Source organism: Excalfactoria chinensis, chromosome 7 (genome assembly GCF_039878825.1).
Source record: "Excalfactoria chinensis isolate bCotChi1 chromosome 7, bCotChi1.hap2, whole genome shotgun sequence".
NCBI lineage: Eukaryota > Metazoa > Chordata > Aves > Galliformes > Phasianidae > Excalfactoria > Excalfactoria chinensis.
Genome location: NC_092831.1, coordinates 27,123,190 through 27,142,299, shown reverse-complemented (window position 1 = coordinate 27,142,299; position 19,110 = coordinate 27,123,190). Strand labels below are relative to the sequence as shown.

General features: G+C 42.8%; 1 protein-coding gene across 3 annotated transcripts in view; it reads right to left on the bottom strand.

The window, feature by feature from the left end:
* Positions 1 to 19,110, bottom strand: part of ERBB4 (erb-b2 receptor tyrosine kinase 4) — a 481,597-nt gene that overhangs the window by 241,112 nt on the left and 221,375 nt on the right. For all 3 annotated transcript variants that reach the window (XM_072342440.1, XM_072342439.1, XM_072342441.1), the window contains exon 3: positions 864 to 1,050. In XM_072342440.1, the coding sequence (XP_072198541.1) occupies positions 864 to 1,050 (187 nt within the window). The remainder of the gene's footprint in view (positions 1 to 863; positions 1,051 to 19,110) is intronic.

Sequence of the window (19,110 nt, the reverse complement as noted above, 5' to 3'; positions counted from 1 at the left end):
TCTTACAAAGCATTTTGAGACCTACAGACAATAAACGGTATATTAAGTAGAAAATTCTACTTGTGCATGATGCTATAGCTCTGTGTTATGTGAAAGCATAGATAGCCACAATGAACACCCTACATCAGAAGAATGGGAAAAAACAGGAAACAGAGTAGGAGAAAAACAGATTATGAGAGTAGCAGAGGGAAGCGTAGTAGGAATGGCAGGACTTTAGAGACCTTGGGAAGCACTCCAGTATCAGCCTGATGGCCTCAGTAAAGAAGTGTTACAAGTCTGACTAGGAGAAAGAACTTGCTCAGAAAACCTGCCAAAATTGTGTTTTACTCCATCAAAAACAGCTGAAGACTCCTTTACCTTCCCAGTTTTGAAAGCATCACCATACAACTCAGAGATATGAACAGGGAACTGCAGGCACTTGTGTGCCAGTGCCTACAAGGACACAAAAAAAAGTGAAGAGAGAAGGGTGCCTAAAGGTAGTTCATCAAGTTCCCATCTCTCTGTACAAGCTCTACATCCAGCTCAGGCCAGTGATTTGCTCTCAACATTTAGAGACTCAAAGAAAAAAGGCCATTTCACAAACACCAAAACTTTCATCATAGCAAATGTTCTCCCTTTATGAGGAACCAAATATAAATAAATTCACTTCTATTTAATTCCCTAAAAGCATCTGCCACTGCCTGCACTTGATTACGTTCCAGTCCAAGATACACTATACAATATTTAGCCAACTTTTAAGCTCCCATTTGCTATAGACCCTGAGCTGGGAGAAAAGAAATACTGACATACTCCACATCATTATCTAACCATGAATCTACAGCTGAATACAAAAGTAAGTGAATACATTTACAAGCTTCACTTACCTGTCAAGTTCCTCAAGCCAAGTTCCCTGAGTCCAAAATTACCATCCTTTCTGTAGTTGAGAAAAATTGCCAGAGCATATCGGTCTTCATACAGCTTGGTCCCACGAACGATGCGCAGGTTCTCCAGTGGCAGGTATTCAAACTGATTCAAAGCCACCAACACGTAGCCTGTGACTTCTCTGATAGACTGAAAGACAAAAAGGGAACAAATAAATTAGGAACAGACCATTTACAATTGTTCTGAACTTTTCACGCATCAGCTGCTTCAGCGTGAGATATGGGTATAACAAACACTCAAATACATTAAAGCTTCAACTTCTTGAATTTAACCCCATTTCTGTTTCAATGTAACTGACGAGAGATGCTAGCAAGTAACTCTCCGTTGTACAGAGTGAGACTGAAGGTCAGAACACATGTTAAGAGAGAAACCACTGGAAGAGCTCACCCTCAAGCAGGAACAGATGACAGAAATGGAGAACATGTTTGGAAGAGCAAATACAAAGCCCCTAAGCACTATCACCACCTTATACTTATAAATAAATGACAATATTCATTGAATATTTGCACAGATTCAACTTCAAGTTTCATTCTGAAGTGCTGGAACCACACGTATTCCAGATATTAAGCAAAAGCGGCATCAAAACTATTACCTAAATGATTGCTGGTTCTCCAGGTTGGCTGAAAACTTTGTTTGCTTTAGAAGAGCTATGCAACAACTCTCCTGCTCATACCTGGCAATAGGTTGGCTGGGTTGAAAAGGAACAAACAAACAAACCCCCAAGCCAAACAAACCAGGAATACTTCTTTCATATCTAAAAGGTTAACAATACTTACTTGAAAGGTGCCATCTCAGCACTCAAAAGAGCCTTACTGCAGGAGAGGAGACTGGCTGAATAATGCTCCTGTGCACAGCTGCTCCCAGCTCTGTGCTAGAAATGTTTCCTGAAATACAGTTTTTAAATCTCACCTCATTCTATAACTGCATCAGCCTGTAATCACTGCATATACGTACATTTATGTGAGCATGTATATTTAACGGGCAGAAATTCACAACCACTTGTCTGCTTAAGTGAACACTTTTTTTCTTCCCTTTGGCAAAGTCAACACCTTAAACAATACACTGTAAGAAAAACTCCGCTTAAAATAGCATGCCCAAACTATAATGAACTTGACAGGAACTCCAATCAATGCCATAAAAAAAACAAAACCACACAGGCAAACAATAGGAGGCACTGAATTAAATGCATCATGTAATGCATTGGTAAGTAAAGACAAAACAGATTTGCAGCACAAAGGACAGGCTTTTCTTGTACTGCATCAGCACTGCTGCCATGATTTCACCTGTAAGCATGCAAGAACCTTTTAATTATGTTTACAGGAGTTCATAAGTTTATTGCCGAGTGCGGCAGTATATATAACGAAAGATATATTTACACCATGGCAGTAGCTGTCCTTCTGATGTCTCTACAGCTGAAGCTGCTAAAAAATCTCTGGAGCTATTTCAAGAGTCACTTGGCATCTAAGCAGAGCACAGTGTCATTACAGGACTTTGATGAGAACCCAGTGACTTCAGTTATGTTGAGATGCACGGTTCAGTGGCTCAATATTAAATGCAGAGCTGCATTATACCCTGGGATGCTGATTCCATTATAATCAGAGGCTTTCCAGCACTTTCATGATAGCTCTTTGCTTTTAGGTATTTCAGCTTTGTCAGTTTGGTCAGGAATTTCTTTTTCATTGTACACAGAAATTTCCTTAAGCTGGCCGCTCCAGATTCTCACTGGTAAAATAGAAATGTTGAAATCATATCTCGTAATGAGAATTTCCCCACTCATGTTCTGAGGATACCATTACCAATCTAATTAATTTAAATGGACGCTTTAAACTTGGAGTGGAGTCAAAAAAACATTAAAAGCAGCTCTAAAACTGCACGTGACCAAGTCCTCCCTGCCAGTTTTTGCCACTTACAGCCACATTTTCTGTTTTTAAGGTACGCCTTTTGCTTTCCATGAAGCAAGCACACCCAAGATGGCCATAATTCAGCAAAGCACTGCTAACACATGCACTACACACACACACCAGCAAATTTATTTCTAAAGATTAAAAGAAGAAGAAGGGGAGGAAAAAAAGAGATAATAAAGGATCAAGCTTTGTTGAAACTAGCAGCCTGAGAAGCCTTATACTTTGTTTATTTGGTTCATCCAACTGCAGTGACAAACTATGGTAAGTACCAGTCAAGATCCAGAAGGTTCTTTCCAGACTCATGGTTTCCATCAGCAATACACCACCTTTCTTCCTACAGCAAGCACTGGCTCCCATGCAAATTCTCAGAATGCAATCCTACCTCCACCCCTACACCTCGTGCTGAGTTTAGGTGTGATTTGAATTTCCCATCCTTTGTATACAAGGCTAAACACCGTGCTGGTCAGCTATGCTAATGCTATCTCTCACCTGGTTAAAATCCACGTGTCCCACAAAAGAGTTGCGACGGTTGCTCCCACAACAACGAACGCAGGAAAGGTTGTGTGTCCTGAAACATCTCACACCTTGCAGGAGCCCAGCCCCGCTCCGGCAGGGCCTGGAAAACGCCTCAGGAACCACCACCACGTGGCGGCTACCATGCCTCACCACCTGCCCTAAAATGGCGGCCGCTCCGCCTCTGGGCTACGCCCAAATGGCAGGTGTCGGATTTCAGGAACTGCCGCAAAATGGCGGCTGCTGCCCCTCGGGCGCCGCCTCAAAATGGCGGAAGCAGTTCTTCACAATTTACCTTACCGTGGCTGATGCGGCACCTTTGACATGACAGAAACCACCCCAAGATAGCAGAAGCTGGGCCTCACAGTCTATCCCAACGTAGCAATCAGTAAACAGATTGCTCAGGGGACAGAAACAAAGCAGCTTTTTGGTGTGAACAATGGATGTCATCATCTGGAATCTGGGTCCTTTCATCAGGGACAGTATGGCTCTATTCAAAGACAATTCCTCTTGCACACTGTGTTTCATTTCTCAGCATTATATATGCACAAGGTGAGCAGAGAAACCAGTCCCCAAAATGGAATGTACAGTGTTCTCTTCTGAGGTTCCCTTCCAGTGGATGATCTATACAGACGAACTCCAGACAGCCTGCTCCCTTGCAAGGAAAAACATAGGAGCGTTAATTACAACTAATACTGGCTGAGCAAAGGTAAAGCATTTTAACCTCCTAACAGCCAGAGCTATCCTGCCAGCAGGGATAAAAGATGTGATTGTTACCAGCAATCTTAAATCACCTGGTTCAGTCAAAGGAACCTGAGTGAAACACAGCAAAACCACAGCAAAACCTTCGTTGTTCTGCCCAGGAATGCAGCTCAGTGCCTGGCAGAGGAACCTGGGGCTGTTCATAAGCACTGCCATGTCCCGTTAAGATCCATCAGGGAGGCTTTGTAGGCTTTTCCACCAAGAGAAATAGAAAAGGCGGAGAACTGTAAATGAGATACGTGTTGGGAAGAAGCCAAGGGCCCACTTTTAACGCCATCTGTTGCAACTACAGTGAGCTCTGTTTCGAGGGAATATCCATTTCAGGACACACCGGCAAGGCTCCTCACGCTTTCAGCTGCCACCAGACAACAGACATCTGCTGAGCCAGGTCCAAGTTGCTCCAGCAGCCCTGCACTGTGGCCCGTGGGTTTTGTTACATGAAATCCCCAAAAAAGTCAGATTTCCAAGTGACACAAAGGGGAAAGCATTTCCTAAGTACGTAATCTTTTTTTTTTTCCTCCCTCATGTCAGTTAAGGTCAGTGTGTCACAGTGAAGTCAGGAGCTCAACCACTAGGAATAGTTAGCACCGTGTCATCTGTTCCAGAAGCTTCTCACGTCTCAAGTTAACCTGAAAAGCACGTTTCACATTTTCCTTTTCCATCAGTTAAAAGCTAAGCAGTCGTATTTGTTAGAGCAAAACCAATCTGGATAAAACTGTTTCCTGTTTTTATTACAATAAACGCCAATGGTGCCCTTAAGGGGAACACTGGTGAAACTTTAGACAAGTTCTCAGGGCAGCCGTAATATTTACCTTTATGAAAGGCAGCCAAGCATGCTAGTGAGTGTGCTGATCATCTAAAATGCCACCAATTCATTTCCATGATTTTTTGCATACATTTTCACTGATGAAACACGCTACGTCTTCCACTGTGACAATTAAAAAATTAACATTTGCTAAATTAGCACAAAGTGGTCTCTAAGCAGCTACTGCATTTACGGTGCTAATTCTAAGGGAAACAATAATATCCATACTGTAGCCATGTGGAAATCGTCAGCCTGATGCACTTTATGGAGCTCAATTAGCTGTTGCATGCATTGCTCATTGATGATTATGAATTCTTAATGGCAAGATAAACTGAGATTTTCAAGAGTTCAGGAGACGTGTTGCACTGGATTCCAGCATGTGGCTGCTGCAAGCTTCTTTTAAAGCCCCATTCGCAACCACGAGAAATATTTAGCACATACTGATGCTTCTCATGTCTGAAAGGATGCTTCACTTCGAGGCAATGTCAAAACTGACGCGGAGCACACATGTCAGGAATACTGTTCCAGAACAAGCTCTTGTCTCCTTCCACACTCAGTATTCTTCAATTACGTCAGCGTTCATGAAATCGTGATGTTAAGCCCCTCTGAGCACCACCGTTTTTTTCAGGTATGAGGTGCAGGCTTCAATGAAAATCCCTCCAGTATGAGCACATTGATGAATATCAGAACACAGATTGTGAAAAATAGTTTTCTGGTGCCTGATCTGGAAGCAAGTAGTGTATCATAACCGGAGCTGCCTTGGCAGCTACAGAGAATTTGCTGTCCAGAACACTGAACTTGTTTAGACTCAGATTTGTTACAAAAAAAAGAAGAAAAACTTTTAGCAGTTTGTATTTTGTGAACACCTGTAGCTGAGGAGCCTTGTGCCACGACTGCAAAACTGAGCTGTGACCGAATGCTTAAGACAACCACTAGCAACTTCACATTACTCTTGACCTCACAGACACCTCAACTTCTTCCCTGAAATTTAAAGTGGCATTCAGTGAGAAACATATTCTGTTACATGATCAGAACTTTGCAAGTGAAGGTTTTCCCACAACTTAGAGAAACTGTCTTTGGAGCAGTTGAACCAAAGGTATGTTTTTGGAATGGCTGGTCTTTACATTGTGTTATTCCAGGAGGGGGCCTTGTCCTATGGGAAGACTAGAGAATTAACTGTGTAGCTGTACATTTACCTGCTGCATACCTGAAGCAAGTGAGGCAGGCTCTGAGCTAGTAAAAGCATAGGACACAGAAACTGAACAGGCTTACATCAATATCTGAGAGTCCCCTTATGCTTCCTGCCTAAAACATGATTCCTCTGCTAGGGTACTTGCTAAGGAAGGGTGTGACTTTCAGGTACACAGGCTGCCTGAGCACAAGCAATGAATCCTAAGCTGGCTAAACTGAGCTACATTATGATGGAGACAAAGCTTTCACTCTGTAACAACCCAATCTCCACGACAAACTGCCCTGAGGAAAGGTATGGATGACTATGTATTGAACAAGTCAGTAAGGATTTTGACATTATAACTGCAATACCTGATTGGCCTTCAACATATTTGCAAAGTGGTTTCCAGGAGAGCTTATTGCATCATCTCCCAAGGGAAAATTTAGTCATAAATTAGATCAGAAAGATTAAAATCAAAGCATTATGCTGTTAGAGAATGCTTCACCATTTGGGCTGTTTAGCAGTAGCTACATTTTGCAGAAACTCAAAGCATATCATCTTACAGCTGCCCACTCACAGAATTTCCAATTGGAGAGATTAATGCCTTTTGCTTTCTCTGCATTTAGGAGCTTCCATCAAGTAAATCTCGCTTTCCAGGTGACATAAAAGTGCACAAACTACCACCTCATAAACAAAATAATGCCAGCAGTCTGGAAGGGTTTTAGGAAAGTAATAACCATGGGAAAACACATTGCCTTTTATCAATTTGCCTCAGATAGCCAGAGCCTGTGAGAAGTGATCATGGGTCTCGGGACACTTTCGCTGGGAAAAGATGAAGTGATGGCTGGCTTACTAAATGATGGCTGAAGCTGCTTTAGCACCCTGGTAAGTCAGCATCTGAATCAGTGCTGGTCTTTCCTGCAGTTAGCCATTGGAGCAGAGGTATTTTCCTAATAACACAAGGGGCCTTGACCCCAGTTTTAAGTTCCACTGTACAACACTTCATGGCTGTTACATGACTGCACTGCTACAGGCACCCTGAGATGACTGTGTGCTAAACCAAGCCAATATAGTTATTTTAGCACAAGATACCATCTATGAAACAAAAAAAAGAGTCTTTGGTTCCTTGTTGTTCTTAACTACTTGTGACACTGTTAATCACTGTCAGATTTCTGTTTGTGTCTAAGCTGACCTACCTGTTGGGAGGTTGATTACTTGGTACTCCAGATAAGGAAACAGGTGTGAGAACAACAGGGAATCCATCCAACCGACATGCCCAAGCTTCCTTCAAGGGAAAGAGAGGGAAGGCAAAAGAGGAAGAAGAGGAGGAGGATGAATGGTGCTCACAAAGCCTTTTCCAGCTCAGAAGCCCTCTTGGCTTCTCTAGCTTAAATGCAGCCTGAGACAGCAAACGGACGAAATTTTACACAAGGAACAAAAAGAAGAGGTGAAAAAGGATGCCCTTCCCATGACGGCACTGAAAGGTCAAGTGTCTGACCAGAAGTCAAGTGGAAGATTACACCCAACAAATGATGTGCAGGCTGAGAAAGGTGTCCAGAATGACACAACGCTTTGAGGAAGCTGCCTGCGGAGATACAAGAATTGTTTTATGTGCACTTAACACTAGAAAGAGGTTTCATGTATTCACCTGATAAACGATGAGTGACAGGCTTTGCGCATCTGACACTGAGATTTCCTCATATGGAGCCAGGTTGTTTGGTATGAATTATTGTCGAGTCTATGGTTAGCCTGATAAATTAAATACGTTTATTAAAATTTCTCCACTGTATACCATGGAAGCAACAGGAGAGATGCAGTCAATTAACCATCCCAAAGATCTGGTACAGAGCTTATCAACAGGACTACTACACCTTCCCATTCAAAATGCAGGCAGAGATGCCAGGCCACTCCTGATGCATAAGGCTGCTTTGACCTCTCATTGCAAGAAGCAACTGCATGTAGAGAAAATGAGGCAACCGTGTCAAATTCCAGCTAAACAACCTCAGTCTGAGCTTTTGGGCTGTTGGATTTTGTTGGTTTTTTTTTCAAGAAGCAAATGGCTGGTTCTTTGAAAAAGCAGGATTTTTTTCTTGGAGAGCTTTGCTTTTCTTTACCAAGAAAATCCTTTCTTAAAAAAAAGAAGAAACAAGAAGTCCTTCCAACTTGTTTCGTTTGTGCAACAATCACTCTCTAATGAGTATTTTAAATGCATTTCCTGGGAAGAAACAACTTTATTGGCACTGTAGGACATATTTGCACACATAAATTAGCAGATATTGGTACTGCTACTGCTTGTTTCTCTCTGTTGAAGAGGAGAATCTTCATTCAAATATTGGATTTTAGCAGATCCATTCCTAGCTGAGCATACACAAATACACAATCTGAGCTCAGTATCACACCTTCCAATGGAAACTGTTTCAGACTCTGTGATTCTCTGATCTTCAAGAATAGAAACCCTAGAGAGAGCCATTAATCGCTGGCTTTTGATTAGGTTTATTTCCATTAAGATAAAAAGTGAAGAGGCTTCTTGTTTTTAACGACTTGGTTTCCTTTTGTTTATCTGGAAGCTGGAGAATAGCTCTGTTATCCAAGCAATAATAGATAGCTGAAGTCTCCTTCAAGCACAGACCCCTAATTTATGTGATACAAGGAATTAATAATCACACCTGCATTTAAATTCTCAAGTATTCTTCAGGAAGGACGTGTAAACTTCACATACTGAGATTATGATGGGTGACAACAAACCAGAACAACAGCCTCTAATCTGCAGTGATTGAACTAACTATACAGACTATACTCTGTGCTAATTTCACTACTTCTCTTCCAGGTGGGCACATTAAAAGCTTCTCCAACTCGACAGCTGGTTCCAGAATGAGACAAGATGTGCAGCCTTACAAGAGATGGGTGCAACTGTGTCCAGGATTTTTAATAACCAGATAATTCCTTACCACAAATACACCATCACTCATACCAAAACAAGGAAGAAACTGCAGTTACGTCAACATTCATGAACAGCATTTTTGTTTAAATTACAGGTGAGTTTATGACAATGGAAGAGGTTGGAAAATTTCTACGTAAAACGATTTCTCTCTCTTCTAGGAAAAAGAACTGAAAACGCTTTTACCTCTTGAAAGGAAAACTCGAAGCATTGTAAAAGAGAACATGCCAGAATAAATGGTTATTTTATAAATGGTGAAGAACAGAGCAAAAAATCAGAGAGGGAAGGGGAACTGCACGTGGTCAGGAGCGTCGAAGGACAGATACATTATTCGTAACAATAAGATTCATGCAACCATAATTCTGGCATTATCTAATTTCTGAGTGCACGAGTTTATAGTCCTACTGCTTTATTATTCTATTTTATTTTATTTTTTTTTTGTGGAGTATGGCAGGAAAATTGTACCACTCAACTTAAGATACAATTTCTTTCAATACTTATCACCAGCAAATGATTGGACAAGCAATCTTTTGCAAATGGCTTAATTAGAGGAAACCTCTATATTTAATAATGTTCTTTAATGTACTGAATCACACACAATAGCTTGTTGAAGGAGGAAAAACAGAGGGGTTATTCTCATAGCTAAGGCTCAGTCATTAAAGTCATCACAGAAACAATGTTATTAAACTGCAGCTTAATAATCTCCAAGGAGTTCCCAGCTGATTGACAACGATGAAACAATGCAGCAGCTAAAAAGGGACCTTCTCTCTTCACCTGCCTTTTATTAATACTCTTATTACCTCTCCCTCAAAGACGGACATACTGTTGTACCTAATATTAAATACACTTTCTCAGTCTCTACATCAAGGTCTGCTTCCCCTGCAGCCCTCAGCTGGGACATGCCCTTTGGCAGGAGGAGCCCACTCACCACCCACTTGTAACTCTGAGATGCTGAACTTTCCAGTAAGTCCGACCATATCCCAGCCCCAAAAAAAAGTCCCACAAAACCAATTGAGTCTGGGCTGAGCGGGCTGATTTTGGCCATTACTCCCCCAATTCCTTCACCCTGCAGAGCACAGACAGTATCTTCCCCAGAAAGAAAACTTTAGGGGTTGAGTGATCATTCAAGCCTGAGCACAGCTAGGGAAGACTACGGCAGAAAGCCAGAAGTGGTATTTCATATCTGTTAATTACTTTACAGTCTCTGTAACACATTGGAAGTTCCAGCTGTTTTGAGTTACGACCATCAAAAGTTAGACTATCATGAAGTCATTGCAGGTGATGCTGCTTTCACTTCACATGTAACCTAAGTACATACCATAGCGCCAAGAGGAAAATGAATGATTTAGGTACTCCTAATAAACAGTATTACCACTTTAATTGCATTAGTATCGATTTCATTCCAAAAAGTGCCTGAGGACTTTGCAGAATTAAATTTTGTTACTCCAGAGTTTTAAGAAAATTCAGAGCAACATACATGTACGTATATATACGCAGCTTTTGTGTGCACTCAGACTTATATATTTTAAGTGTCTTTTTAAAAAGCATGCATGTGTTTGCATTCCTGCAGGGTTTCTTATCGTCACATTTGTGTGTGTCTAAAAATGCAGCCCTTTGGTAGGTAGTTTCCTCACTGAACTGCACACTGCTGTGAGACGAGAAAAATCCTGGATAAAATGACAGTTTTTTCTCAGTCAGGCAAACCCAGCTCTCATTCTCACAGCACCCAGCCTGACGTGAAGGCTTGATAGACAGGTATAATGCCAGGTTAAAGTTGCAGGCATTTCTAGTTCTAAAGGACTTCATTTTTTCCTTTTTATCCAATCCTCATCTACTTGTAGCTGCCAGCTGGAAAATCAAGAGCGTGGTAGGCCAGACTGGTTTACTGCTGGTGATGCAATGAGAGCAAATATCCAGTACACCCAGCACGAGCCCTCAGCATCCATACATGCTGCTTCCTGCGTTACCCTAAGTTTCCACAAGTTGCAGCCAGACAACTGCTCTCTCTGTATTTCTCCACAGTCTCCCCAGTTATCACCAGTAGATCCCACTAAACCATGTCCCTCAGTACAACATCTAAACATTTTCTGAACACTCCCAGGGTCAGTGGCTCCACCACCTCCCTGGGCAGCCCGTTCCAGCACCTCACCACTCTTTCAGAGAAGAAGCATTTCCTAACATCCAACCCGAATCTCCCCTAGCTCAACTTGAGGCCATTGCCTCTGGTCCTATCGGTAGTTTTACATGAAAAGAGGCCAACCCTCACCTCACCACCCTTCAAACTCCCCCCCACATTCACCACGGAGGCTCTTAGGTCTTGTAAAAATCTTACTGAAGGAATAAATCTATCTCTTTTTATCGAAGTGAATTCATTCAATACATTTATTTATTGGCTACATTTATTTGGAGAACATTAAGTTCAACAGTGTAGGTCCTGTTCCTTTGCAGTCAATAAACATCATTTCACAGCCTTTAATTGGTCAGGGTACTATCGCAAAAATCATATAAGAACCTTGCACAGGCATTTCCAGGAGGCCTTCAAAACAGCCTTTTCTATCTCTGACCACCACTTGTGCTGCTCAGAGCGCAGAATGCAATCCCCGTGCTCCAACATTTGGCAAAGTAAATTTATCTAACTATAGGCTGGCATGTTTGGCTGTCCACTCATCTGAAGATGTGTGTGTTGGAGTGTGCGAGCTCGCACATGTTGCACTTGATACTGTGGAAGTCCTACACACCAGGGGCTGGAGCAGCTCATGTTTAGCTCCACATGCAGCGATGCATTCACAGTATTTTTCCTAATGAGTTTCCATGCTGGTCGACATTTTGGCTGAATGCTTTGGCATCCCACCTTCCCAATGTCTGCTACATTACTTTCCTATCCCTGTTTGACCCTGCCAGTCCATGAATATTTGATACTAAATTAAAACATTACAAACCAAGGGAGAAATTCTGTACAGGATGCAGCCCTCGCAGCCCTCACATACATTTGTCAGTATGAATGTTACTGCAAGAGCTCTCAGCACTGCCTATTGTTGAACCAGAGCTTGAGAAAGAATGGAACCATCACCTGCTCACACCTTCCCAAAACCAAAGGCTCTTTATTTCACTTCACATTTGCTTGTGGGCCACCAATTTCCTTTAGTTCAAGCTGCTCCCAAGTATAGGCAGCAATTAATAAACCATTTGGTATCTTGTTCTGCTAAACTTAAGCAAGCCCAGCTCAGCTCTTGTAGCCTCCTCCTAGAGAGGCTCTCTATTACCTTCCATCAGCCCAGTAGTTCAACTCCCTGCTTCTCTGTTCCCCTTCTATTAAAAAAAGAAAAAAATCATTATATGTCCTTCCCTTTATAAAATTGCCTCTTTTTTCCCTTCTCTTGTCCATTTAGACTGTAAAGATCTGTGTCATACAATGTCCCTACACTGCATAATGAAATTCTCAGCTGAAAGGAAGCTGCAAAGTCAAGAGTAAAGCACAAATTATCAGTAGTTTCAGAAGAATGGTCGTGATCTTTGCAAGTCAATGCTTAAGGCTTAGTAAAATGAGCTGAAAAGTACCAGTTCATACAAGCATTTCTTTCAATTTAATCATTAAAACAGAGTCTATCATGATGTCTGCACACCCTGTACTACAAATACCAGCAATCCTGCAATTTCTAGTGGAAGATCATTGGCTTTTCCACCTTGTCTTTCCAGCAATTTGGGGTGGGCTGACATGAAGCCCAAAGAGTGTGATTAGTCTGTCTTATCAGCATCTAAAAATATTCTCAAAGTGGTACACGTGGTAAGATAGGACTTCAGAAACTCAAATGACCGGATTCATAGCAAGCTTCAGGAAAAAAGAACTGATCCTCAGGCTGTTGACACAGCTCTGTAATCTAAAGGGTAACATCTGCTGGAGAAACTCCTCTACAGAGGTCTTTGCCACTCTCATTGCAAATATTAGACTGAAGATACAGATGAAATAGGAAGATGGTGAAGGCACTGGAGGCTAAACCTCCAGCTTGTTTTCACATCATTTCACTTTCTGCACTTTCCAACAAGACAAAACACATTTTCCTTTTCCTTGCAGGAAAATTCACAGGATGCCTACAAATTAACACGTCCTTTGCTTCGACTGTTCTCAATGAGATATATAACTAAAGCTGAATCAATTAAAACAGACAGAGAGCTAATAAAGCATAGCTCCAAGCCAGAATTTCATCATCGCTCCCCTAGGGACCGAGAAGTCAGGGGAGATACCTGAGGCCAAATTTACCTAATTGTTCCACAGTAAATCCTTATGTTTAATCACAGGCTGCTTCAAAGGAACTCCCAATATTTCTAATTAATTAGCTTCATGCTATATCCTTTCGTAGAACTGGAAATATTTCACCACTCTTATCTTCACCAGCAAGCCACCACTGCTCAGCACTGTGGAATACCAGAGGAGTGGCACAGGTTTGAGTGGACAATGGGATTGCATGTGTGCATATATGCATGCCCATGAAAAGGTGTGCTGGGCTTGGGTTCAGATCAGACTTCAAGAATGTGCTGCGAACCATGCAGGTCTCGTCCCTTCTCTGTGTCATACATAACCCCACACAGCTGCTGCTGTTGTAACGCAGATGGAAATGCCTTCTTTTCTGCCTCAGGATGCCCTCTTTGGCTGATGTCAGCATGTCAAACTCCATCAGCGTTCCCAGACTAAAAGCATTTTGAAGGGAGAATGATTTAGTCAAAACAGAATCTTTGGGTAAAAACTTTGAGATGCCTTTCTTTATGATAATGCTTAATGCAAAGCTCCCGCTGGCTCCTATTTTGGTGGCCAGCATCTCAGAAGACCGCCACGGTACAGCCTAATATTGCCAACAGGCAACAAGAAAGATGTAAGTGAAAAGAAAAATGCCTAAGCCTTCATTTTTTAATATCAAGATTGATTTGCATTTTGTGCCTACAGAACCCACCCGCAGTCTCTTGCATGTCTGGAAACATTTCCTGCTTTGTCTCTTGGTGTAAGCCTGGAAAGAGCCTGAATGGCAGCCCTAGCTTTAGGCACGGAGCATCCCGAGACTCCTCTTGATTAGGAGTCAACAGTAGACAACAAGAGTGCTGAATTGCTGTCTGCTCCTCGGCTCCCAACACTTTCCCTGTTCAGTGTGCTTATGAATTTACAGAAACAAAGTACAGAATGCAAAAGCTACCAGATGAGGTTAGGAAGTATGAACACAAGACACCAAAAAGATGCTACATTGGCTGCACGTCTTCATCTTTTGCACTTACTGACTGCCCTCCCTGAGTAAGAATCTCTCCAGCAGCTGTTAAAAAGCTGATCGTGCATGGGGTTGCCAAAAATCCTTCCTGTTCTTTATGCTCTGATTGAACTTTCCTCCTCAAACCACAACACCTGGCTAATCAGCATCAGTAACATTTCCATACATTTAACACTGGCTGCTTCTGAGACACAGCTAAGGACATATGTCCCTATCTAAGCTACTGATATACACAAGGCAACGCACTGCAAGGAAGGCAGGGGTCAGTTAAGGAGAGAGGGAAAGAGTACTGCCTTCTGGGTGGGCAAAAAGGCTGACATGACAAATCTTCCTCCTTGATCAACTTATTTACCTCCTTGAAAGCTCATGATGACAAAGTATCTGAACCGGAGCAGCTCTGGAGCTGAGATCCCTCAGCGTCTGCTGAGGTAAATTATTGCCTGGCTCTGCTGATGGAGATAGAGAGAGGTGATAGCGTTCCATAACAAAGGATAAATGGTAATATCCACCATTTCTTTCCACTCTGCAACCAAGCTGCTACTATAGAGTGCTTAGATTAGGAACTCGGTGCTATTAAAATAAAATGGCTTTCTCCCTTTCTTTATTTTCTCCCTAAGGTGAACAATGGCCATAAAAAAGCCATAGATTTCCTAATAAATAATAAACTGTGCTAGAATCAGATAACTGAATTTATGCTAACTTCTAAAATGCTTTTTATTTATTTATTTTGCAACAAATACTTATTCAGATATCAATAAACATTGTGCACTTTATCATCATCCTGATGGCTTTGCAGCTGGCAAAAGAGTTGTTTATGTAATGCGCCTTCCATTCCCAATTTCTCAGTATCCCACTGCTGCTATTCCCACCCTCTCCTCATCTCAGAGATGATTCTGTGTGCTGTTGCTCAGACAACTCTGCTCCTTTCTACTTTCTCAGCACACCACCTGGAAGAGAAACCTCTGCTCATCAGGTCACGGCCGCAGCCTGGGGAGAAAGTACGGGAGACAGAGAACAGTTCCTACAGACCTGGAAATACTGATATAGCCAGAGATAACTCCATGATGTGGTTCCGCTTTGGTAGCTAGGGATTTAATTACACACTCCAGAAGGACCCAGCCATTAGCATATGCATGAAATGCAGTACACAGCCTTTTACAGAATGCCTGTAACTACTGCAAGGTGAGAAAGATGGTTCAGGGAGCGGGTAGCAAGGGAAGAAGGAGGCAATGCCCATGCAATATCAAAGCAGCAAAAGAAGGCAATCAGGGAGCAAGTCAGTCTGCAGTGCTGAGTGGAGCTCGATACCATAGAAAGGATGCAGTGAAAATGTTGATTAGAAACAGCACATGGCTTCACTTTCTCAAATAAAGCAATGTGATGCTTACACTGAGAATCTGCTCATTTTGCATAACGCAGTCTATCATCAGGGGAAAAGTGCTGGAAAACCTGTTTTGATTCTCTGTACTACACACTGTGAACGTACCTTGAGGCTGGCACCTTGGCCACCCCCAGGCAAGGCACTGCAGTCTTACAGAATCACAGAATCACAGAATCACAGAATGACCCGGGTTGGAAGGGACCTCAAGGATCATGTAGTTCCAACCCCCCTGCCTAGCAGGGCCACCAAACATACATCTTTACTAGATCAGGTTGCCAGAGCCCCGTCCAACCTGGTCTTGAACACCTCCAAGGACGGGGCATCCACAACCTCCCTGGGCAGCCTGTTCCAGGACCTAACCACTCTCCTAGTAAAGAACTTCCCCCTAACATCCAACCTAAATCTTCCCTCTTTTAACTTAAAACCATTTCCCCTAGTCCTGCTATTATCAGCCCTTTCAAAGAGTTTGCTCCCCTCCTGGGAGTAAGTTCCCTTCAGGTATTGAAAGGCTGCAATGAGGTCACCCCGCAACCTTCTCTTCTCCAGGCTGAACAAACCCAACTCCCTCAGCCTGTCCTCATAGGGGAGGTGCTCCAGCCCCCTGATCATCTTCGTTGCCCTCCTCTGGACCCTTTCCAAAATCTCCGTATCTTTTTTGTACTGGGGGCTCCACACCTGGACACAGTACTCCAGATGGGGCCTCACAAGAGCAGAGTAGAGAGGGACAATCACCTCCCTATCCCTGCTGACCACCCCTCTCCTGATGGAGCCCAGGATCCCATTTGCCTTCCGGGCTGCCAGAGCGCACTGCTGGCTCATGTTGAGTTTCTCATCTATTAGGACCCCTAGGTCTTAAATGGAAAACAATTCACCACCTGGCCATCATGTCCACCAGTGCTCCTCCTCAACCCTCCCTGAGCTGGGAAGGTACTGTCTGGCACAACAAACGTCCTGTCACCTTCTGGTTTTGCTGAGTGCTTCCTAGTGGGGATTTTCTGGTAGCTAATAGTTAGGTGAAGCTCAAGCTGCAGCAAATCCCTGTGAGGGGACACTGATTCATATCCATTTCATCTGCCCAGGTGATTATTTTTACAGCAGCAGAAATTCTACCGGACAAATTTGGTTGAGACTAGATAATGCAAGTCGAAAGGGAAGGAGGCTGAATAGCACATCCTCATAACCTCTGAAAGCTTAAGAAATCAGGCTGCAGAGGGACTGGCTAAGGGAGGCAGAACTAAAGGAATCACAAGTATAGCCGCCCATTTACTTTTCTCCCTCTCCACACTCAAGCCAGAAGCCATGAAGTACCAGAGTGAGCTGCCTCAAAATTATTTATGATCTTGACCTCCAGCGTGGAACAAAATTCAAGCAGTGGTGATAACCTGCTAACAATGCAGAAGTATCGAGCCCGTAACCTGAATCGCCTTGGACTATGAAGACCACTCCCTGAGGATTACTGCAAGTAGATGTGGATGACCTGATGTGAGGCTCTGAGCAACTGACACTGTCAAGGGCGACACAATTGCACGATGGAGGTTATCCAACTCTTTTCTCCAGACACTTGAGACAGCAGGAGATTGGAGAAATGAGGCAGGACCTGGAGGGGAAAGGCTTGGAAAGGAACAGGCCCCTACCTTCTGTATGCTCTGGAGCTGTGAAGGGATAATACAAGAGTGTATTATGGGTCTTGGTATTGTATTATGGGTCTTGGTTGGATATGAAATAAGCCCTGGGACAGGAGTGGCCGACCCTAAGCTGTAGGTATAGCAGGGAAAGGTAAAACCACTGCGGCTAGAAATGGCACACCATGATCATGCAACACCACAAGAGGTGCCAGCTCTGGAGCCAAGATGTCAGCACAACAACCAGACGCTTACTTCCAGCCAATGCCTGGCCACACATCTCTGAAATGCAACATCTATCTGGAGACGTTTAAAAAGTGTTGCTTACAAAAAATGCCAGTGTGACTGACTGACCAGAAAAATGTAAATAAAAGAGCCCTAAATTGCATCATTTGGGTAAATATGTACTTATACAGTTTGGAGGAAAAAAGCCTTGTTATTCAACTGTTGGACAGCAACAGCGACACAGGAGCTGCTCCGGTTTATGATGCAAATCATGTAATTTAGGACACGCATTATGTGTATTAAAAATGCAAAGTAAGATCCATGTGAAATGCTGTTCATTTGCAGTAGCCACTTTTCAAAGTATAATTTCTCAGGCATTTCCATATTTTTCAGAAAAAAAAATAAATAAATTAAGCAGTATTTAGAACATTTGCCATACTTCATTTGTCGGATCGCGATACTTTTGAGTCACAGAAATGGCAGCAGAACCTGGTAAATTACTAATTGCCTTTTTTTTTTAGACAAATATAAATTAAAGCTTTCACTTTCTAATAAGCCAAACATTTTTAATTGCTAACAGTCTGACTGCAATTGAATTATAAGATCTTTGCCAAATTCTGGCCTTGAAAGAGTATTTATGCTGATAAGAGAGAGGCACGAAGCAGAACAGCCAGCAGTGAGCAACTTCTGTTTGAAGCAGAGCTGGGTGCTGTGGGCCAGCTCCAGCCAAAGGACTCAGCTCCTGCCAAATAAAACTAAGTGTCAGGTTCCCACTGCAGAGCCACTCCAGGTCATCTGATATTTAAGAACATACTGTTGCATCTCCATAAAGCGTGAAAACAATTCATATGTACGTATATATATACAGTTAGAAAGAGATTTTTTTTCACTCTCGGATATCTTTCTTGCCAGTTCTGCTGGAATTGCTCACAACCAGCCATCTGAACAAGCTGGCTCTCAGGCCTGGGCAGCCGCTGGCCTTCAGCATCTCTCTCACTACAACTAAAGGTCAGGGCCCTCCCTGCATGCTCCAGCAGCCAGAGGCCAGTTCTACTCTTGTATGATGCTCGTTCCTACAGCTGAGTCAGAGCACAGAAATGGGATCTCATGGAAAATAGGGTCTGAGCCCTAAGCCCAGCACTGCCACAGAGGAGCTGTGCCCAAGTGAGTGCCCAAGGAGTGCCCAAGGCAAACCATTTTGGCACGCGCCCCAACCGCACGCTCTCTAATCCAAATTCTGCCGTACTCACTGGGGAGCAAAAGAATCCACAGGCTGTAACGATGTTTGGATCACTCCCGGTAATACTTGGTAGCTCTCTTGGAGGTTATCACACAGAAAATATTATTTAAACCTAACTATTTTATTATTCTCCCAGCAGCACGTCCAACAATAACCCTTGAAGTGGTGAAGCCAAGCCACAGTCTTTGTCTGATTAACCTTCCTAGAGGCCTTCTAAAATCAATTGTAAATGTTAGCTCTGGGGGAGCAGGCAGATAAAAACTGGTTTCTATCCCCCCTGCTATCTTTCATTTCAAGATTCAAAACCAATGCAGAGTCCCTTTGCAAATCAGATCTGAAAAATGCTGCTTGATTACTTTTTAAAGAGCTCAAACTA